The sequence below is a fragment of the Vipera ursinii genome (assembly GCF_947247035.1).
Source record: "Vipera ursinii genome assembly, chromosome: 9".
Lineage (NCBI taxonomy): Eukaryota > Metazoa > Chordata > Lepidosauria > Squamata > Viperidae > Vipera > Vipera ursinii.
In genome coordinates, this window is record NC_139523.1 from 24305267 (window position 1) to 24328587 (window position 23321).

General features: G+C 51.1%; 2 protein-coding genes across 2 annotated transcripts in view; both read left to right on the forward strand.

Annotated features, from left to right (window-relative positions):
* ARHGAP35 (Rho GTPase activating protein 35) overlaps positions 1 to 9113 on the forward strand; it is a 51296-nt gene extending 42183 nt beyond the window's left edge. The window contains exons 6-7 of the mRNA XM_083369646.1: positions 3173 to 3278; positions 4462 to 9113. Of these exons, the coding sequence (XP_083225772.1) occupies positions 3173 to 3278; positions 4462 to 4822 (467 nt within the window). The 3' untranslated portion in view covers positions 4823 to 9113. The remainder of the gene's footprint in view (positions 1 to 3172; positions 3279 to 4461) is intronic.
* A 10883-nt stretch (positions 9114 to 19996) lies between these two features.
* Positions 19997 to 23321, forward strand: part of NPAS1 (neuronal PAS domain protein 1) — a gene marked incomplete at its 3' end in the record, with an annotated part of 37704 nt that continues 34379 nt past the window's right edge. Inside the window, exon 1 of the mRNA XM_083370153.1 lies at positions 19997 to 20080. The remainder of the gene's footprint in view (positions 20081 to 23321) is intronic.

Consider the following 23321-nt stretch of genomic DNA (forward strand, 5'->3'; position numbering starts at 1 on the left):
AACCCCTCAAGTGAAAAGAGGAACTAGGGCTGGCACGACAGCATCTTCCAGTATTTGAGGGGCTGCCGCAGAGAAGAGGGGGTCGACTTGTTTCCCAAAGCGCCAGAGGGCAGGACAAGAAACTGGATAGAAATTAATCAACTTGGAACTAAGAAGAAATTTCCCGGCAGTGAGAACAATCAGGGGAAGGGCTTGCCACCAGAAGTTGTGGGTGCTCCGTCACTGGAGGTTTTCAAGAAGAGACTGGACAGCCAGCACGGTTGGTTGGGCAACTCTGGGAGTCGAAGCCCACGAGTCTTAAAGCTCCAAGATGGGACATCCTTGGCGTAGGGCTTCCTGCTCAAGCAAGGGGTTGGACTAGAAGACCTCCAAGCTCCCTTTCAGTTCTGTTATTCTACATTCTGTGTTCTAAATCGACTTGGGCCATTCATCCATTTCTACCGAATTGAAACAGGGCCAAAGTTCTTTTCTACTCAAAACATGACCTCCCTAAGACGACTTCTTCAGAAGTCCTGCCAGGTTATTTTGGCACATCTGGAAGCCTGTCCTGTAAGGCCCCCTTCGGCCGTGGCAGTAAAGAAATAGGGCAGGAATGGTGCCTCGTGGCTGCTGCCTCGTGAAGTGGCAGTGCCAGGCCAGTTGCTGTATTTTAAATGTAGCAAGATAAAATCGGTTGTCTCTGAACTATATCTCAAAGAGCCGAAGACCAAGGACAGAATCTTTTAACAGGCATATTTGTCTGCAACCTGGCTCAGTCCGCAGCAGTTCTTTCATTGAGTTGTTCCCAGCTTCCCTCACGGTGAAACTGGAGGGGAAGACCGAAGCCGTTACCTTCTCTCGTTTTTTATTTTTAAAATAATTGATTTGGATTTCAGTTCGTTTCCGTAGCTTGGCTTTCTACGTTTACCCACTGTTGGTTATTAGTTTGTTCTGTGGTTACTGATCTCTTCGTTTTTAACCGTGGTTTATTTTAATCGTGTATGGTGGTTTAAAGTAAGATTAGAGAAAGATAGAATATTTATTTATTTATTATTTATTTATTATTTGGATTTATATACCGCCCCTCTCCCGAAGGACTCGGGGCGGTGTGCAGGGCAATTAAAACACTATATACAACACATAATATACAAAAATTAAAATAAATATAATATAGTTATGCAGAAAAGCAATTCATCCTTGTACGATTCAGGAATTAATAGAAGTTTAGTAACAAAGGACCATATTTGTGAGGAGGACCAAAGAATGCAAAGTTGGTATAGCTGCGTCACACAGAATGAACATTGACACGTAATAGTGATTAAAAAAGAAATATGAAATATAAATAAATAAACAAACAAATCCAAAGTCAGCCTAAAGTTAATCTATTGGATATACAGAATATGCTAGTCACTTTCCTGATTTTTGTACATAGCCAGCTTTGAGACAGGAAAAATACCCATTGGGATCTTGCCGCCCTGGGATATTTCCTTCAATCAAACCCCCATACCTCTGTTTACTTTGGTTTTCTTTAAGCGGTTGGGGGTGGGGGTAAATGATGCCGGTTCCATTGATCACAGAATTGCACAAAATAAAATTTGTATCACAACAGCGCCCCTGGATTGTTTTAAACGGGCTACTTAATAGCCAGTGAATACCAGTTTCTAAAATATATGGGAAAGCTTCCAACACTGTTTCGCTAGGTTTGAGGCAGTAAAAAGGGCTTTTTTGGGGGGGGCTTTCTTTCACATCACAGCCCTTTTTCGAAAGAGATGAAGAGATTCAGTGTCCAAATTTAGCTGAGCTTTGTCTACTGCAGTGATTCTCAATCTGGGCCTCTTTAAGGTGGCTGGGGAATTCTGGGAGTTGACGTCCACCCATCTTAAAGAGGCCCAGATTGAGAATCACTGGGAAGCCTCTTTTCTGTTTTCAAGCTGACCTGACTGTGCCGAAGTCCAAACAGATCTTTTTTTTTTTTTTTTGAGCCAGCAATGCTGCTGTTGACAATCCTGAATTTCACTGCAGAGGCACTTAAAATTGTCGGAGCTCAGAGCGGCGCGGAGAGCTCTTTAAATATTTAACTCTGTGGTCTGTCCAAATGGAGTTTGGCGTCTCTACTTTAGAAGCTGTCTCTGAGGTACCTCTGACAAGTGCTGCTTTCCTTTAGTTGCTCTAAAAGATACTTTTTGAAATAAAAAATAAAGTCAGAACGCTGTCCTCTCCGGCGGCGGATTCACCCCGGTGACGTTGGTGCATTTTTTAAAAGCTGCAGAACAGGCAAAGGCTGCCGTTGATTGCGGAGCTGGCTTCCTCTGCAGACAGCCTCCGGTAATGTTAACGGTGGCTGCCACAGACGTCTTTAATGTAACCCTTTCAAGCAAAAATCGGAGAAGTCTGGCTTCGCTTTATTACCACCGGCATCTTGGGCTATTATTCTAAGGTGTTGGCGAGTACAAATTAAAAAGTGCAGATGTGATAAGTGAAAGAATTCGCCCTCGTGCTATCAGTGCAGATAAGAAAACTGCTAAGGAACCTAACTATTAAAACTAATTAACAGGGTGAAAAAGACTTGGTAAATAAAAAGGTAAATGCTTATGTGCTAACGCTTGGCTGCTAAGCAAGGCTCTGTGTGTGTGTGTGTGTGTGTGTGTGTGTGTGTGTGTCTGTCTGTCTTTCTTCCATTCAGTCGTGTCTGATTCTGGTGACTGCCTTGACCAGGCCCTGCAATTTTCTTGGCAAGGTTTTTCAGAAGTGGGTTTCCATCGCCTCCTTCTTAGGGCTGAGAGAGAATGACCGGCCCAGGATCACCCAGCTGGCTTTGTGCCTAAGGCCGGAGGATGCCTGACTCCCAAAGCATCCTAGCTGGGTCTCTCTGTGAGCACTTGGGAAGAGCTGATTATTCCAAGCACTGCTGAAAAGCTATTTGCTTCTCCCTGATTTAAAGAGAGCTGGTTTCATAAAATGTGAGGCTTTTAACTAGGAGCACCCAGCTTCTTCCTAGTTCAGTTCTGCCAGCAGCTTGAGGTTCTGTGATTCTTGCAATTTGGGGAAGAAAAACGCAAAGAGCATTGCCCAATGTGTAGGCTGGTTTATCCCTTAAACAGGACCTGCAGATGGCTGCCGTTTCTCAGGTGGCAAACCTCCACTGCTTCTCGAACAGAATCCCAAATCTTTTTCCATTTCTCCGCTTCCACAGAGATTAACGACCGGGAGCAGAAGCTTCAGGCACTTAAAGAGGTGCTGAAGAAATTCCCCAGGGAGAACTACGAGGTCTTCAAGTATGTGATCTCTCATTTGAACAAGTAAGTGCAACCCTCTGAGATGAGCTGGAGCCGTTGGCCACTCCATGACCCTCCCCTGGATATTATGCCTAAAAACTAAACGGGGGTCACGTCCTCTGCTGGGAGAGCCAGGGCCTGCCCAGGGTGAATCCCTTCCCCGACGTTTCTCCCAATTAAGCGAGGTGGCATTCTCAAATTTATCCCCTTTGATAGATTGTGCTCTTCCAGTTATCAGAAGATTATCACCATCAGATTAATAATTATTGTGAGATTATCAGCAGCCCCTGGGGGCATTTTTTTGGGTGAGGCCTAGAACCTCCCTGGTTTCCTCCGGCATGGAGCTTGGGCATTGGGACCCAGTCTGTGCTCTTCTTTCTCCAGTTCACAATCCCCAAAAACCCCGCCAGGCCTTCACGCCCGGCTTCCCTGACCCCGGTGGAGGCGGTGACATCCCCACAGCCCCTCCCTGCCCTTGAGAGAGGATTGCCCTAACATTCCCTTCCTCCCCATCCTGGGGGTTCAGGTAGATGGAGCTGGGAAAAGGCGGTCCTTCAGATAACCCGGCCCCAGGTAGGGCTTTACAGCCGCCTTGAGTTGCGCCAGTGCAGCTTCTGCAGAGGAGGAGGACTCCTGGAGCTGCACAAAGGCAGTTTGAAGCATTTGAAGCTTCTGGACGCTTTTCAAGGGTAGCCCCCTACAGATAGTCCTCAACGTACGGCCACAATTGAGCCCAACATTTCTGTTGCTAAGCGAGACAATTGCCAAGTGAGTTTTGCCCCATTTTACGACCCTTCTTGCCACGGTTATTAAGGGAATCACCGCAGTTGTTAAGTGAGTGACACGGTTGTTAAGCGAATCCGGCTTCCCCCTTGGCTTTGCTTGTCAGAAGGTCGCAAAAGGGGATCACGTGACAACCCCCCCTCCCCCCGGGACACTGAGACCATCATAAACACGAGTCTGTTGCCAAGGGTCTCAATTTTGTTCACGTGACCACAGGGACGCTGCAACGGTTGTGCGAGAAATGCCATTGTAACTCTGGTCACTGAATGGCTGTAGGACGAGGACCACCTGTGTTTTGTATTCCTCATTCCCAGCTCCTCATCTCCACAGACTGGGGAGCTCTGGGAAAGCCGCAGGTGCCTCTGGGAGGGGTGGGGGACGGCTCTTGCCTCCCGTGCCTGACACCCCCCCCTTGTCTTTGCAGAGTGAGCCACAACAGCCGCACCAACCTGATGACCAGCGAGAATCTCTCCATCTGCTTCTGGCCCACCCTGATGCGGCCCGACTTCAGCACCATGGATGCCCTGACCGCCACCCGCATCTACCAGACAATCATCGAACTCTTCATCCAGCAGTGCGCTTTCTTCTTCTTCAGCCGGCCCATCGCCGAGCTCCCCGGCGCCACCCCCAACTCCCCCTCGGCCCTCCCCGTCTGCGCCCCTTTCCTCTCCTCCACGCCTGTGATGGTCCAGCCCTCCCCGCCCCAGACGCCGCCCCCCTCGCCCCAGTCGCCCCTCCAGGCCCTGCTCCCGCCTCAGCTCCAAGCCGAGCAGCACACACTGTGAACAGCGGGCCGGGTCAGGAAGAAAGGCCTCCGTTCCGACGACGCAGAGGACGAGACCAGGAAGCGGATCCTCCCTGGCGTCTGTTGGCCTGCCCTCGCCTCCGCCGTCGGGCTCCAGACTTGCGTTGGGACGAGCAACGGCGGGCTGGCGCCTTGGACCCCCCTCTGCAGCCTTGCTCGGCCTCGGGGCTGGCCCGGGAGGGCACCCCAGGGCTACAAGCAGGAGGACGCGGTTGGAGAATCTGGACCCCCTTCCCAGGCAGCGTCCATTCCATCCGGATTGACTCGGACCCAAGCAAGCGAGGCAGGTTTAAGCCCGGTCGGGGTGTCGGGCCCGCCCATCCTCGGCCTCAATCCGTGCGTGGACAGAGAGGACTGTGAAGCAAGAGGGGGCCTCCTTCCCTCCCCCCCAAGCACATTCCAGGAACAATGGAGGCCTATCCTGCAGTGCTGGACATCTCACCTCGGTCGGGGGACCGTCCCTTTCCTTCAGACCAATTTAGTCCATCCCCACTAGGAGCCCAGGCAAGCTGGGTCCACTCAACTCGAGCAAAGGCTGGAAAGTCACGTCCTCTTGACCCAAAAGTCTCGGAAACGGGAGGAAGAGTCCGGCGCATTTGTGGCTGGCAGAGCTTCCCGGGCAGTGACGCCGCAGGGCCGCCTTGCTGGCTGTGCTGTCCCCCTACGACAAATCACAGCATCCCTCTCAACACCCTCCCCCCCCCGCCTCCCTCCCTTCCCTGCCCTGGAAGGATATTGGTGTTAGCACTTAGCAGAGGAGAGAAAGAGAGGAGAGGAGAAAGGGCTCACGTCTGCTTGCAAAGAAGATTGCGGTTTTACTGTCGGGCCTGGGGTTGGACTCCTTTGGAACACTACGTTGACAGAAACACTGTTGTTCATTGTGTGCGAGCGTGCGTGTGCCTGGTTGGAAGCAAGTGGGGAGAAGGGGCGGTGGGGGGGGGAGCATTGCTAGCGAAGAGAGAGCAGAGCAAACCTGCAAACCTGCCTTTCACCCCCTAGAAATGGGGAGAAGGCAAGAGTGTGGCCTATTGGGAAGGCTGCTTCGCTTGAGTCTCAGAGGAGACGGGCAAAAAGAGGGTTGAAGCGGGGGAGGCTTGTTTCTGGCTGCTTCGGTGCAAATGCTGCCCAGGCCACTGGGCTGCAGGGGAGCTCTGAGCCAGCTCCTTGGGGCAGCCCAGGGCTCGCTGCCCCGCCAGGAAGATGGCAGCCCTGCAGGGGGAGAGCGAGGCCGACGGGAAAGGCTTCAAACCTCTGAGCAGAGCGCCCACGCTGAGCCCCTGCCCCCCTTCAGGGCCATCCCTTCCTGGGCGCCTTCCCAAACGGCAGCCCCTTGGATGGGCCAAGGGGCATCTTCTCCCTTGCCCTGGAAGCCTTCCTTCCCCCTGGGGCCTCCCCCTCTTCCTAGCCAAAGGGGTTTCAGGCAGAGCCGGCTGTGGGGAGGAGGCGCTGCAGATGGGGAGAACCGGTCAGGGTTTCTGCACCGGGTATGTGAAGGGGATTGTGTATCAGCAATGCCTGGTAAACTGCCCTGTTTGTGTCTCTGTCTGGGGTCTGTGTGTGTGTGCGCGCGAGCGAGAGGGAGCGTGGGCTATATTTGTTCTCATCAACAGGGCAGTTTGAACTGGACTTTCCACGGTACCACTGGGAGGACGGGAGAGATCCCTATGCCATCCTCACCATCTTTTCGCACTTTAAAATGAAACCTGTGGTTTATTGCTGTTTTTCAGCCTTTCAAGGATATTTGTGTTACATTCATTGGGTGGGAGTGAAATTCCGGTCCTTCTCCCACCCCCCCCCTCCACCGCCACCCCCCCAAACCTCCGCTTCCATTCTGCTTCCTGGTATCCAGAGCCCCCCTCCTCTCAATCTCTCTCTCTCTCTCTCTCTCTCTCTCTCTCTCTCTCTCTCTCTCTCTCTCTCTCTCTCTCTCTCTCTCTTATAAATAAGCTGAATTATGTACTCCTTATTTTAGAACCACATTTAAAAGTTGTATCTGTGTCAGAATCGTGTGCTTTGAAAGCCCCTCTTTGCAAGCATTCCTCCCTCGTTTTTATAACTCTCACTGCCTTTTGTGTAAATAATGGAAACGGTTTGTTTTCCACTCCGACAAGGAACATGGCATCAGCCCCCCTCCCCTCCATTATGCATGCACCATGTGAAAGTAACACACAAAGGGGGGGGGAACCGAAAGCTTGTAGGAAGGAGGCCGAGAAGGCTGGAAAAATTCCCTTCTGACCTTTTTTTCCTGGGTGGGAAAAAAACCCTGAAATCCCACCTAAGCTGCAGTCTTTGGGCTGTTGACCCAAACGGGAGGGGGGGCTGGCGGGGGTGCCGTTCCCCACCTGGGAGGGGGCTTCTATTCAGCACACGCTGAGTGCCGCTGTGCCTTCTTTGTAAGTGTGCTAAAAATCTCCTTTAACTACTGCTAGCAACTCCTGGAATTGGGGAAGGCAGCCTCCCTTAACCTCGCGTTCAGCCGTTGGGACCAGGCTTGCCCCGAGGCCCCTGGCTTCGGCTCCCAGCCTGGGAGACCAGAGCTGGAGCTTGGCAGGAGGGAGAAAGGTCCAGAGAGCGCCCTGCACGGGTCAGATTGTGGCCTCTGTCGCTGGCCTTAAGATCACAAGGGGGAGGGGTCAGTTTTCCAGGCCTCTCAACCAAGATTGGAGCATCCCTGCAGAGTTGAAGTGGCTTCTTTCACCCGTCGCCATTCCCTCTTCTGGGACCAGTTGGCATTGGGTGGCCCTTAAATTGGGCCAGGTGCCTCCAAACAACCTACCTACCTTTTGGATTTCTTGGGGGTTTTTTTCTTTGCACATGCCGGAGGTGATGCCCGTTCATCATCCAGCAAATTTTCCCCAGTCCAGACGACGGGTCGCCAGCAAACGGGGCCCGTGGCTGCCACCTCTTCTGCTGGAGGCTGCCAAGGGGCGGCATTTCCATCTCCCGTCTTCAAGACAGTGGCAGCAGTGTTTGTGCATCCCGTCGTGCGCACTGGACAATTCCCCGTGGGCTTTTATGGACACGCCTCGCCCCGCCACTGCGGCCTTGCTCCCTTCCAGCAGCAAGAGGCCCAGCAGGTTGGTGGCTCTCCTTTTCTTATTAAGACCCCCCCCCCCCGTTTCCCCCTTCCCAGTGAAAAACCAGAAGCATTTTGAGGCGCTCCAGCTCTGGTTCCTGGGAGCCTCTTGTTCGGTCACCCCCATGCAGAGTCTGGGGCTGGCGTACATTTTTAAAACCTCGTCTCAAAGTTCTGAATTGCTCATCTGGACCCTTTGTCCTTCGGTGACTTAGCAGTGGCGTTCAAAGTCTGGCTTAGCTTTTCATTTTCCTAGAAGGGGATTCACTTCTGGTTTTGGTTTCGCCCTTCGTTTGCTCTCTAACCAGCCGGTGGCTTCCCCTAACGTGAAAGGTCAGTTTGTCTTCAGCTCATCCGGTCAGTATTCTTTAGCGGTCCCGTTGTGGGGTACATTGCCCCTCGCTGGCCCCTCTCAATAGGTCCTAGTCTAATGATTAGGTTAAATCCCCTCCCTCCCCTTTCAGTAAAATGGAAATACAATAGAAATATTGTATTCTAAATGTAGTTTAAAGCAGGGCATAAGTTATTGTTTAATCTTAATTTTTTCCTGTGTATATTAAACAAGCCACATCCATTTCTCAAATTGTATGGAAATAGAACTTTGGAAAAGTTGGGTTTAGTTCTGCCCTCAGCTTTTTGTTTCGCTTGGTTTTGTTTTTTTCCTGGTACTTGTATTTCCACATTGTAAAATTATCTCTGTCTATGTTGGATTAACATTTTAATTGAAGAAGACAATGATGAATGGTGATAAAACGTGGTAGTAGTTCCAGCTAAACCTGTGCCCAAAACACTCTTCAGAAAAAGCAAGCAAAAATTACCGAAAAGACCTGTATGTAAAAAGAAAAAGGAAAAAAAAGTATAATGGTTATTTCTCTGTATTTTTAGGAGCCTAACGACATCCTTTAGTTATTGGTGATAGACTATATTTCCTTTTTACGCTTCTATTAAGGACGTTTTTAACTCTTTGTGGTTCTTTCTCTTCCCCCACTCCTCCTCAGCCCATCCAATTAGTGCATGAAATTGTTGAAATCTCTGGGCAAACAAAGAAAAGCCCCCTTTTTTGCTGAATTTAAACAGGAAAAAAATCATGTTATTTGCTACAGAGTATTGTATGTGTCTCAATGGGAATGGTGTAAAGACTTAAAGGCCTTATGTGATATGTATCATAGTTAATAAATCAATCTTGTAAAAAAAATGTGTATTTTTTCTACTTGTCCTGCATGCTTTTGTGGGCTACTTGAAGAGGGATGGACTTCACCTCCCAGACTTCCCCAGCCAGTATGCTTATGAACTTAAAAGTGGACTTCAACTCCCAGAATCCCAAAGAAAAAGAAATGCAAGAAAGCAAAATGGCTGTCTGAGGAAGCTTTGCAAATAGCTGAGGAAAGGAGGGAAGCGAAAGGCAAGGGAGAAAAAGAAAGATATGCCCAATTGAATGCAGAATTCCAGAGACTAGCTAGAAGAGATAAGAATGCCTTCTTAAATGAACAGTGCAAAGAAATAGAACAAAACAATAGAATAGGGAGGACCAGAGATCTTTTCAAGAAAGGAGAGATGAAGGGAATGTTTAATGCAAAAATGGGCATGATAAAGGACCAAAACGGCAGGGACCTAACAGAGGCAGAAGAGATTAAGAAGAGGTGGCAAAATTACACAGAAGAACTATACAAGAATGAGCTTAATGTCCCTGATAATCACAATGAGGTGGTCACTGACCTCGAGCCAGACATCCTAGAATGTGAAGTGAAGTGGGCCTTAGAAAAGCTGAGCAACAAGAAAGCTAGTGGAGGTGACAGTATTCCAGCTGAGCTATTCAAAATCTTAAAAGACGATGCAGTAAAAGTGCTACACTCAATTTGCCAGCAAATTTGGAAAATCAACAGTGGCCACAGGATTGGAAAAGATCAGTTTACATTCCAATTCCAAAGAAAGGCAGTGCCAAACAATGTTCAAACTACAGCACCATTGCACTCATTTCTCATGCTAGTAAAGTTATGCTTAAAATCCTACAAGCTAGACTCCAGCAGTATGTGGACCGAGAACTACCAGAAGTACAGGCAGGATTTTGAAGAGGCAGAGGAACTAGAGATAAAATTGCCAACATATGCTGGATCATGGAGAAAGTTAGGGAGTTCCAGAAAAACATCTACTTCTGCTTCATTGACTATGCTAAAGCCTTTGATTGTGTGGATCATAACAAATTGTTGCAAGTTCTTAAAGAGATGGGCGTACCAGACCATCTTATTTGTCTCTTGAGAAACCTATATGTGGGCCAAGAAGCAACAGTGAGAACTGGACACGGAACCACTGATTGATTCAAAATTGGGAAAGGAGTCCGGCAAGGCTGTATACTGTCAGCCTGCCTGTTTAACTTATATGCAGAGCACATCATGAGAAAGGCAGGGTTAGAGGAATCAAAAGTTGGAATTAAGATTGCCGGAAGAAATATCAACAACCTAAGATATGCAGATGATACCACTCTAATGGCAGAAAGTGAAGAAGAACTAAAGAGCCTCTTGTTGCGGGTGAAGAAGGAGAGTGCAAAACTTGGGTTGAAACTTAACATTAAGAAAACCAAGATCATGGCATCCGGCCCTCTCAATTCCTGGCAAATAGATGGGGAAGAAATGGAGGTAGTGACAGATTTTATTTTCCTGGGCTCCAAGATCACTGCAGATGGGGACTGTAGCCAAGAAATTAAAAGACGCTTGCTCTTGGGGAGGAAAGCCATGGCAAATCTAGACAGCACACTAAAAAGCAGAGACGTCACCCCGTCAACAAAAGTGCGTATAGACAAGGCTATGGTCTTCCCAGTTGCAATGTATGGCAGTGAAAGCTGGACCATAAGAAAGGCTGAGCGCCAAAGAATTGAGGCCTTTGAACTACGGTGCTGGAGAAGACTCCTGCGAGTCCCTCGGACTGCAAGGCAATCAAACCGGTCAGTCCTAGAGGAGATCAACCCTGACTGCTCTTTAGAAGGTCAGATCCTGAAGCTAAAACTCAAATACTTTGGCCACCTAATGAGAAGGAAGGACTCACTGGAGAAGAGCCTAATGCTGGGAAAGGTTGAGGGCAAGAGAAGAATGGGACGACAGAGAATGAGGTGGCTGGATGGAGTCACTGAAGCAGTAGGCGTGAGCTTAAATGGACTCCAGAAGATGGTAGAGGACAGGAAGGCCTGGAGGAACGTTGTCCATGGGGTTGCGATGGGTCGGACAGGACTTCGCAGCTAAGAACAACAAAGCATTTGATAAAGTAGATCACAACCTACTACTTGATAAGATAGAAAAATGTGGGTTAGACAGCATCACCACCAGATGGATTCGTAGCTGCCTGACCGGATGTACTCAGCGTGTGGTCCTCAATGGAACTGTATCTACATGGAGGGAAGTGTGTAGTGGGGTGCCCCAGGGCTCTGTTCTGGGTCCAGTGCTCTTCAACATCTTCATCAATGATTTGGATGAGGGGATAGATGGGGAACTCATCAAATTTACCGATGTCACCAAGCTGGCAGGAATAGCCAACACTCCAGAAGATAGACTTAAGATACAGAAAGATCGGGATAGACTTGAACACTTGGCGCTATCTAACAAAATGAAATTCAATGGTGAAAAAAGTAAGGTTCTACATTCTCCAAATCTGATCAAACTACAAATTTGGTGAAATGCCTTAAAATTAACTGTTGACTTTCTGATGCTGTTAAAAAAAATGATCCAGTTTCACTGCTGTTACTGACTGCCCTAAGCCTGGTTGACCATATGCCAAACCTGCTCCTTTGCTGGCTGCCCCTCCCCTCCCCTCCCCTCCCCTTACTCTCTTACGATCCCCTTCCCTGTTTATTAATCTCAGCCAGTCCGAGTGATTTGAGTGACAAGCTTTTTACTTAATTAAATATTTTGCTTTGTAGAATTGCACCCAGCAATTAGAAAGCTTATATCCTTCTCTCTCTTCACACACACACACACACCTCCCACCCCACCCCCACCCCCAACCAGTCATGATCCTTTTGCTTCAGTGCACCAGAAAAGGATGTGGTCACACATTAAGCAGCTGCAGCCCTAATATTAATACACTGCTCTGCCCGCAAAATCATTGTGAACTAATTGGTTTTTTGAAGGGCAGGTAGCTAATTGCTTAATTGATTACACATCTGGCCCATTTATCTAACTCAAAGTCCGTCTCTCAGAAGTGAGTTAAGTCACTCATACCCTGGTCATCTCCTGTATGGACTACTGCCATGCGCTCTACGGAGTAATTGAAGAGTACAGATATTCCTCAACTCTACAGCAGTTTGTTTAGTGACCATTCAAAGTCAAAATGGCACTGATTGTTTTTCACACTTACGACCGTTGCAGCATCCCAGTGGTCACAAATTCAGTCACTTGGCAACTGGTCCATATTTATGATGGTTGTAGTGTTCCAGGGTCACGTGATCACCTTCTGTGACCTTCTGACAAACAAAGTCAATGGGGAAGCCAGATTCACATAACAAGGTTGTAACTTAACTGCAGTGACTCACTTAACAACAGTGGCAAGAAAGGTTATAAAATGAGTCAAAGCTCACTTAACAAATGTCTCACTTAGCAACAGAAATTTTGGACTGTTATGATCATAAGATGAGGACTACCTATATTCACACCTCCTTCTTCTGCCAGGAAGGTGGAGAATGCCCTTGAGGGTGCAAGCCATACATCAGGAGTGCAAGCAGGCTGGGTTGCTATTATCTGGTCAAATGAAGAGCCAACTCCACTGCAAAGGTTGGATAATTTTAGCACCGGTGGACTTAACTTTCTCCCTTCTTAGCAGGATTCTCACATCTGTTAGTGAGAATCAAATGCAAAATAATTGCTCTGGAAGGTAATGTGACGTCTTGGGACAAGCTCTTTTTAAGCCGCTGCTTAATGCAAGATTTTGTTCTTTTCAACATTAAGCAAGCCCAGTTTTCCAACTTTCTTAATTTTTGTAATTTCAGGGTGTAACTCTAGAAGAGGAAAAAGGGCATTGCTTGTGAATTGCCTACATGCAAAAGGTGAGTATCCAAATCGGTGTTTATGTGCTGCCATTAACTCAGTGAAATGAGATAACAATAGCCTTAATTCCCTTGAGTTAATTTGCTTTTAAATTACTTGGACCAGAAGCGTGCTGTGTAGTTGCCTCCATGGCCAGCAGATGGCGCTATTGCTCAATTTTGCTACCTGTCGTGTACAGGTATTTCCCCGCCACCCCCCTCCATCTCTTTACTCCCAAGAGAATGCAGTTAGTCCTTGACTTATGGCCACAGTTGAGCCCAAAATTTATGTTGCTAAGTGAAACATTTGTTAAGTGAGTTTAACCCCATTTTACTACCTTTTACAACCTTTCTTCCTTTCACATTATTCACCAAAGCACCAGAGGGAAGGATGAGAAACAATAGTTGGAAACTGACCAAAGAGAGAAGCAACCTGGAATTAAGGAGAAACTTCCTAACAATAAGGTCAATCAACCAGGGGAACAGCTTTGCCTCCAGAAATCGTGGGCGCTCCATCACTGGGGTTTTTTAAGAAGAGGCTGGACAGTCACTTGTCCGAGTTGGTAGGTTCTCCTGCTTCAGCAAGGGGCTGGACTGGAAGACCTCCAAGGTCCCTTCCAGCTCTATTCCATTCCATTCTATTCCATTCCATTCCATTCCATTCCATTCCATTCCATTCCATTCCATTCCATTCCATTCCATTCCATTCTATTCTATTCTATTCTATTCTATTCTATTCTATTCTATTCTATTCTATTCCCACAGTTGTTAAGCAAAACATTGCAGGTGATAAGTTAGTAACACAGTTGTTAAGTGAACGTACCTCCCCCCCCATTGACTTTGCTTGTCAGAAGGTCGCAAAAGGGGATCACGTGGCTCCGGGACACAGTGACCGCCATAAGTAAGAGTCATTTGCCAAGCGTCTGAATTTTCATCACATGAGCCTGGGAAAGCTGCAACGGTCCTAAGTGTGAGAAATGGTCCTGACTCACTTTCTTCAGTGCCGATTTAACTTTGAATGGTCACTAAGTGAAGTGTTGTAAGCCAAGGACTCCAAATAATAGAATAAAATAATAAAATGGAATGGAATGGAATAATAAAATAATAATGAAATAAAATGAAATATGAAGTGAAACGAAATGGAAGCTTGAACACCTTTTCCAACTACGGCTAACGATTCCTTGTTAAGAGGCAGCAGCTCTGGCGAGCCGCAGCTCATGAAAGCAGATGCCTTTAACAAAAATGGCTGGTTGGAAAAGGCGCTACTAGCCTCCCTCTAACTTTTTGGCTACCACAGACCAACCTGGCTTCTCTTCCTCCACTATCCTGGGCTGCAGAAACCCAGCTGAGGGCGGAGGATGCAGCCAGCATCCTGGCTGCAACCGGCCCCAGCCCCCCCCTTCCTTCTCCCCCCCCCCCGCCTGCTTGCCAGCCAGCCAGCGGCACAAGAGTTAACCAGGGTCAAGCGCATGTCAGCAGCTGGCAGCGTCTGGAAACCAGCGCATCAGTGAGGAGGCAGCGACGAGCCCCCCCCCCGAGACCCCCTGGCATGGAAGGGGAGCTGCTGACTGACAGCTCTGGCTCAGCCGGTGTCAAAGGCCTCCCCAGCTGGGCCACGGGTCAGGCTTGGGCCGGGTCCCTTCAGGCGGGAGGGGGAGGGGGCCTCCCGACACCCAGCCTGCCCCCCCTCCCGGGGGCCTTACCGACGCTCCCCTCTCTGGTTGGGCATGCATGCCACCGCTCGCGTGCCAAGGGGGGGCAGGGGAAGGCTGCTCCACACAAAGCCGCTCCGTTCTGCTCTGGAATTCAGGTCCTGCTAGGAGCCACACGGGGGGGGGGGGGGAGGAAGGAAGAGGAGCCCCCCCTCTGATCTCCACAGCAGCCAAAAGGTAGATGCAAAACGTGGGGGTGGGTACCAGTGGTCTGTGACTGTCCTGCTGGGGGCTCAATGGGACCGGGGCACATCCAGCTCCCCAAATGGAAGCAACATGGGGCGGGGGGGTAGTGGGGTGGGCTTTTTCTCCCCCCCCCCCAGGGTCTCTGAGAGGAGCTTGGAAGAAGGCACTTTATCTCTTTTTTCCCAAACTAGACATAGTCCTCGACTTACGACCACGGCTGGGACAGGAACTTCCATTGCTAAGCGAGAGGGCAGCCAAGTCAGTCGCGTCCAATTTTCCTACCTCTTTGGCCACGGTTGTCCAGTGGATCACCGGAAGCCGGCCGGGGATCACGTGCCCCCCCAACCGTGACCGTTGTAAAGATATGCCGGTTGCCAAGAGCCCAAATTGGGATCGTGACCATGGAGATGCTGCGACGGTTGTGAGAAGCTGCCGTAAGTCACTTTTTCCACTACTCTAGTGACTTTGAATGATCACTAAATGAATGGCCGTAACTCGAGGACCATCTGTAGTACTGTTAGGTGGAAGGGGAGCTTTATAGCAAGTTTGGTCCTTTGATGGGACAAACACCCTCCCCACCCCCCCACCCCCCACCCCCAGACTCCCTTTGGCTTCTCTTTAGGGCCGGGGGCAATATTAGCCGTTCATTATGCCCTGGGTTTTTTTGATGTCCTCAGCCCAGGGTGCAAGCGAGGGAGGGAGGAGATGAGGGAGGGAGAAAGAGTGAAAAAGAAAGAAGAGGAAGGAAGGAAGGAAAAGAGAAAGAAAGGAAATGAGAGAGAAAGTGAGAAAAAAGAGGAAGGAAGGAAAAAAGGAAAGAAAGAAAGGAAATGAGGGGGAAAGTAAGAAAGAGAAAAAGGAAGGAAGGAAGAAAAAGAAAAGGAAGGAAGGAAGGAAGGAAGAAAGAAAGAAAGAAAGAAAGAAAGAAGAAAGAAAGAAAGAAAGAAAGAAAGAAAGAAAGAAAGAAAGAAAGAAAGAAAGAAAGAAAGAGAAAGAAAGAAAGAAAGACAGCTTTGCCAGCTCAGTTCTCTTTTCCGGTGGGGCTTGGAAGCAAGCAGAGAATCCTCTCCGTTTTGTGCCAGCCATCAAGACAAGATTGATTCTTTAAAGAAAAAAAAACCACCTCGAAAATGACAAGCTGCCACCCCAAAGACGAGTTGATTTGTCGAGTTGATTTGTCGAAGAAGGGGAGGAGGGGGATGGAGGAAAGCCAGGAATCGCCCGGCATCAAAGGAGCGGGGTATCCCGCCCCCCCCCCCCGCTCTGCACACCTCCATCTGCCGGGAAACGTGGCCTGCCCAGCACCATGGGGTTGCTGGTGATCTCTGCCCTGCAGGAACCTTGACCCGTCAATCAAGTGCAGGGTGACATGGCAGGCCGTCCTCGGCTATTATGGCTGACAGATGTCCATTATCTGCTCCTCTCCCAGCATTCCTACGACGTGGGCTGCCAATCACCCCCTCCTGGAGAAAAGATGTATTGATTTGCATGCATCAGGCCCAATTGGGGGGGGGATAAACCCAAGACACCCCCTCCCCCTTTCTCCCCGTTCTTCATGTCTCTGGTGGAGCCTGAATCCAACCACGTCCAGCTGGCTCCAGCTGCCTCCATCTGACCGGCCTCTTTGCAGGCTGTCCTCAAGGTTGGGGTCAAAGGTTGGGGTCAAAAAAGGCACGATGGTGGGCGCAACCCCCCCCAGCCCAGGTTCCTTCCCTCCAGGAAAGGCAAAATCAGCTCCAGTGCAAGGGGATCGTTGGTTGGATAGTCCTACGAGACCCTGATTGTAAACTCAGTTTGTTAGGAAGCTGTTCTTTGGGGGCGGTGACCCTTTTGGGGTGCCCCAAAGTTGGCCACTGGGCAGGGCCACAGCTGCCCCTTTCCTCAGAGGGCTCCCAGCAGTTGCTCTGCCTTCTCTTTCAGCCAAGGAGGACGGGAGGGTGGCAGGCCAGCAATCTGAGTGGTTGAACAGAAGCACAGAGACGGAAGGGACCCTGGAGGTCTTCTAGTCCAACCCCATTTGAGCAGAAGACCCTATACCATTCTAGAGAAATGGCTGTCCTTGAAAACCACCCACAACTTCTGGTGGCCAGCTGTTCCACTGGTTAATTGGCTTCCCTGTCAGGAAGTTTCTCCTTAATTCCAGGTTGCTTCTCTCCTTGATGAGTTTCCATCCGTTGCTTCTTCTCCTGCCTTCAGGGGCTTTGGAGAACAGGTGGACCCCCTCCTCTTCTTTGTGGCAGCCCCCCAAATATTGGAAGACTGCTATCATGTCACCCTCATCCTTCTCTTCATTAGAGTAGACATACCCAATTCCTGCAAATGTTCTTCATATGCTTTGTTATCTCGCCTTTACTATTTTAACAAATAACTCAAGGTGGTGAACACGTCCAACCCATGTTCGTCCTCCTATTTTCCCCAAACAACCACCCTGTAAGGTGGACTGGATTGAGAGAGAGAGACTGGCCCAAAGACATCCATCTAGCTTTCATGGCTAAGGCAGGACTAGAACTCACCATCTCCTGTTGACTGGCCCAAAGTCGCCCAGCCGACTTTCATGGCTAAGGCGGGACTTAAGCACTAGAGTTCTTGTAAGTTTTAGCTTTTTTTTTTTTAACTTTGATTCTCACCTATATTTTGATTCCTGAATCCTGGGAACGGGGTGGGCTAGATGACCTCTAAGATCTCTTCCAAAGCAAGGCTTCTATGTTGCTTCTGATCTATTTGTTTGTGCAGATTTGGATGGAGGCTGATCTTCTCCAGCATGCCATCTATTATAATGAAGCTAGCTCCCAATGGTTTACTTGACCCTGCTGTTTAACCACGCTGGCATCCTCTTGGTTGTCTCATTTTTCCAGCCATTCTAGCCCAGTTTCCAGTTTTTTATAAAAGTCACCCCTCCCAGGAAGAGGCAATCAGACTTTTTTTTTTTTTTAGACTCTCCAACTTGGACCGATGGGGCTTCATCCCTGAACTTCCAGGCTGAAAGATCAATTCCACTTACGATAAATGTAAGCAGGATATATATATTTCCTCTCGTGCGCTGTGAGCCTCCGCAGACCTACCTCTTAGCCTAGCTCAGAAAAGAAGTTTGGGCTGGAGGGAATTAAACAGAGGACATTGCAAGAAGAGGAGGGAGAAGAAAACCATTAATGTTTTATCTTTAGTTTGAATGATGGCCAACACGTGTGAATTTGCGCATAAAACCGAAAATGAAATTCTACTGACCAGAGGAAGAATCCATCCATGCAAAAGAAATCATCGGTGACTTTGTGCCTCAAAGCGGAAGGTTGGACCTGGGTTCAAGAGACGCCTTGCTGCCATCCCTTTGCAACAGGTAAGTCCTGCCTCGCTCACTCCTGCAAAGTATTGCACGAGTGTCACACATATTGTGGGTCTGACTCTGGGGGATTCAGAGGCAGGTGGACTGGATTTTTGAGGGTGGGGGGAGACTTAGCAGGCATTTAAGGGGGAAGAAGGGGGGCTAGCTAGGTGAAGGCAGAAGCTCTCCCCGCTGCCCCCACTTCCAAGACTCGGGTCGGCTTTGAAGCCATCGCAGTTTCCTGCCGTCCGGCCAACTCGGGTGGGCTTCCTATGCCCCGTTCACACGTGCATCGCTCTCTGCGTGCAGGATGCCGGTGAGTTTCTCTGCCCTGCTCGGCTTTCTCCAGCTCCGCTGCCTTGTCGGCCGGCCGGCCCCTCCCGCCCGCTGCCCACCGGCGGCTGAAGTGGCGCCCGCGGCTCCTCGCCCCCGGAAAGCGCCAGCCCGGCGGGGGGCGGGCGGGGGGGCTGCTGCCGAGCCCGACCGGCCGATGACGGAGGAGCCCCGGAGGCGGCGGCGAGGGTGGCGGCGGCTGGCGGTGAGTCTCGCCCGGAGGCGCCCCCGAGCACGTGGCTGCCAGCCGGGCAGGAGGGCAGAGTTGGGGGAGGCGGCGGAGGGGGTCGCCGGGGGGGCGTCCGGGGGGAGGAGGAGGAGCCGGGGGGGGCAGAGTTGGCCCACCGAGGGAGGGGGAGCGCCCCGCCGGCCCCTCCTCCGGCAGCCTTTGTGGGGAGGGGGCTGGCGCCGGGGAGGGGGGCTGAGGGGGGCGCCCCGGGGGGGGGGAGCGCCCGGACTGGCGGGGGAAGTTTGCCGGGGCGGGGGCGGGGGTGGCGGCGGCTCGGGGACCCCCGATGAGGCTCCCGCTCCGGCGGGGGCGGGGGACGAGCCGGGCGCCGATCGGGGTCGGGGGGCTTCGGGTGGGGCGCTCTGCCCCCCGTCCGCGGGGTCGGTCCGAGTGAGGAAGGAAGCGGGTGGAAAAAGCGGCCGAGGGGCCTCCGCCGTGCCCGGGGATCCAGCGGAGGATCCGAGAAGTCTGGCACAGCTGGCGGGCGCCCGGTTGGGGAAACTTGCGCGACTCTCTTAGGAGGAAGGTGAGCGGAATCGGGGCTCGGCGGAGCTTCGGGGTGTCCGTGTGTCCCTGCGCGTGTTTGTGTGCGTGAGCAGGTTAGTAAACTTGCAGGGCTCTTTGCTGCGATCCCCCCCCACCTGCATTGTCTGCCTGACACTCATGCTGATTATACCTGGAAAGGGGAGGGGGTGTCTCGTCTCCTAACCTTCCCCTCCTCCTCCCCCCCCCCCGGCAATTGGTTCATGGATGCTTTTGGAGCACAGGGTGTGTTGGCATCCAACACAGCCTGGCCATACTATAAATCTTCACTTAGCTGGGTGAGGAACGCTACAACTCTCTCTCCCTCCCTCTCTGCTGGAGCCAGGCGCCCTGGATTGCACCGAGGGGTCAATTGCAAGCAGTTGCTGAACTCTGTGGCCAAATTGGGGAGCTGCCAGCCCTGACTGGGTGATTTTGGAAGGGGGGCTTAGGTTAGACTGGTGGAGTGGTCAGGCAAAGGCGCTCTGCGTGCCCTCAGGGGCACCCTTTACCTTGCTGGAGATTTGCCTGTCCAAGCCTGGGCCAGAGGCAACAGGTGTCAGCTTGCTTTCGGCCACCGTCTTTGGCCACCCACTGTCTTTCGCCCAGCCGCTGAATGCCGAGGGGGAGGAAACTGAGGCAGCAGCGGTTGCTACAGCCACTGCACTGGATGACAAGCAGCTTTTCCACCATCCCAGCCGGAGTTGTCAAGGCATGAATCCAGAGGCCCCCCGGAACCTCCTCGACCTGAGGAACCTCCTCGACCTGAGAACGTTCCTTCCGGCAAAGACCCCGGGGGACCTGGGGACAGGATGGGGCCTTGGCACCTGAAGCCGAAGCAGGTCAGACAAAGGTGAATCAGCTCTGCCGTCCGAGGGGCCGCATTCTGGAGGGTCCAAGGGGTGAATTGGGGTGGGGTGGGGTGGGGGGCTGCGTGGGCTGCTGGTCTGGAGGAGGCTTGGTCGAAGAAATGGGCCCCGTTTGAAACTGCCTTCCCTGCCTCTCCAGGAAATGTTTTTTGAGGTTAAAAAAAGTCAATTTGCAGACTCGGTTTCAAGTTTTTGAGCTGGTCCCTGATGGACCGAAATGGGTCCGTGCTGGTCGTGGTGGGGACGAGAAATAGGAAAAAAAATCAGATCACCAAATCAGTGGGCGCTTTTATTGAGCCCCCCACCCACCCGCCCAGCAATTGGTGGAAATTGTCGAGGTTGGGTGTTCAACGCAAGTCGGAAACACTTTTGCTCTCCTACCTTTAATGGGTCTCCTCGGGATGTGCTGTTTACCTCAGCGCTGCTTCTGGGAAATACCCTTGTTTCTTTTCAGGGAGACAATCCCCAATTGTTCACTGCCCCCCCTCCTCCCAAAGACCCTCAGCCTGAAACTGGATTGCACACATTCAATTCCCTTTTTTTTTTTTTTTGGCAAAACCTGGTATGCCATCTCAGCCTCTCTTACCCACCTAGGCAGCCAGTGACGTTATCCTGAAATAACTTGTGTTTGGCTGTAGAATTTGGGCAGAAGGTTGGATTTGCAGGCGGTTGAATTGAGAAAGGGTCTGTTTTGGAAAAAAAAACCAGGAGGATTGTCAAATGGGTGTTTTAGAGGCTTTACCCCACAAGGCTGAAACAGGACCTTGGGAGGGCTGAGTATGACTTCTGTCTGCTGTTTCTTTCCGCGTCACCCAAAGGTTTAAGTGAAGCGGGGTTGGCTGGCTTTTGAAACTACGCAAGAGGAATATCCCAGCCCCCCAATCCCACGAAGGGGTCCAATCCTGAATGCTTTCCACACAGTGAGCGAGGTTTGATTTGGTTCTGCTTTGCATCTGATTTTGAGAGGGGTGTGTGTGTGTGTGTGTGTGTGTGTCCATCCGGGCACTGCTGAGTGCAATTGAAAATGGGTCTGGGGCTTTGCTTGGAGTGCCTCCTGCCTCAGGATGGTTTCAGAGGTTGAAAACGAGAAAGCAAATCTGTCTGCAGCGAAAACATTTTCCTTCTGTTCTCCAGTGCTGCCCCCCCAGCTTCATTCCCAAGGAGGGAAGGGCTCCCCCCCTCAATCCCTGTGGGGTCAGGTGGCTTGGCCTGCAGCCCTAGAAGGGACCCCACGTTCTGCTGCAGCATCTGGGCCCCAATATTCATGCGCTGGTGCCGATGAGTTAGGAATTCGGTGCAGGCGTGAGATGGGCAGAGATTTGGAGCTGAGAAGGCCTGCAAGGTCGGACCCCAGCCAGGCTGCCCAGCTCGATTGCCACCACCAGCGAGCAGACATTCTGCAGAGGGGAATCAGCGTGTTGTGTCCCTCTTCTGTTCTTCCAATCTGCTGGAGGATGGATAGGGGGAAGGAGAGAGCACGGAAGGAGGTATCCTTCCAAAGAGCCGGCTGGCTGGAGGTAGCAGCAGGAATACTTCAGAGGTTCCCCCCCCAACTCACTTGGCTGCTTTCACCTTGTGTAAGTTTGACTTGCTACTTTGGTCTTTTGCACAGCCTTTGGATTTAGATGATGTGGGTTCGAGTCCCTCCTTGTTAGGCGTGGCACGATCTCAGCTGGAAGCAGGAGTGCTTCTGTGAACGCAGGGCTGTGGGGCCTTGACCCATTTGGGGGGGAGTGGGGCGGTCTCGGCAGCGTGGCCGTGAGCCACTCGGCTTCAGAGAGTTGCAGACATCCGGGTGGGCTCTGCCTGCCATTGCCAGGTGCCTGTTTGCTTTCTCCCGCCCTCCCCCCCCCCATTGAAAATCTGGAGACCACAAGATGATCCAGGAGATCAGTTTTCTGGGAGAAAGTTCTGACCCGTGGAAACGTGGATCTGTGCTGTTTGGAAGGTAATCTGGCTGCTTCAAAAGAAGATCAAGTACTTTGCTCAGCCCTGTCTTTTTGCTCCTTCAGCCGAGGGTCAGGAAAAATTGGGCTGCGTCTTTCCAGGCTAACACATTTTATTAAAAGACTGAAGCTTTGGGGTGAAAGCATCTGTCTTTGAATAGACTTTGGAAACGTGCAACCAGATTCTTTCAGATTTAGGGGTACCCTGGACGGAGACGGCTCTCCTACAACTGCGGTTAAGTTTAAAGCCCTTCCTTGCTATTGCAAGTCTGCATGGACCACCCTCACTTCTTCTCCCCCCCCAACCTAACTCTGGGCTGAGATTCTGTTTATAATTCCTAATTTTGCCTCTGCACTCCTGCTGGTCTCCTAGCCCTGCCTCTCTCCCTCCCCCCCCCCAATTGTGCAAAAGTGTGTGCATTTGCAAAGTTTCAGGACTGTGCAAAGCCCGGGAGGGCCGTCACCCCTTGCCCCCTTTCGCCCTGCCCGAGCTTGCAAAGGTGGCTAGCTGAGCTCTGGAGGTTGCCCATTGGTATGCACCAGGCGGTGTGTCTATTGATGATCTCCATTTTATATGCGCAAGAGGCGTGGGTTTTGTATTGGTATGGGAGACGGGGTGCGAGTGCAGTTGTGCGTGCCTCCGGATCGGTATGCGTGGGCGCTCGTGCGTTTGATGTGGGGAGCTGGGAAGGGGGGGACGGAGGGAGAACGGGTGGCCCGCGGCGGGTTCGTCGGCTGGCAAAGGGTCTGCTTCCCGGCTTGTACACGCACCGGGCTGAGACAGGTGCGTGTTTGAAGAGTGTAGCCATCCGTGGCAAACAGGCTTTCCATCTTCCTGGCTTCGTGTCAGGATGTTGAACAGTTTTCGTACGGCCTCGCTCCGTTAGGTAACGTTCGTCCTGGGAATGTCATTCTCCCTCGGAGTTCAGAAGTAAGTGACAGGTGCTTCCTGTCTTGATTTATTTGCGATGGAAGTGATGGAGCAGGAAGGGCTGACGATGCTGGCACCATCTAAAGTCTGGGCGACCCACCCTGCTGGTGCTAACAGGGGCAAAGACTGCCCTACCCAGGAAGCCCACCCACCCCCTTGCCACTCGCTGGGGAAGGGGGTAAGCATCTGATGGCCCATCCCTCACCGTAAATAGGCAAAGGGACCCTGGTTCTGTGCCGTCCTTCTTTTTCGGAAAGCAACCAGCTACCCAGATGGAAGCTGCAAATTCAGGGTTTGGCCGTCTCAAAACACGTTGATCCTGGATCTGTTGATCTCACATTTGGGGCA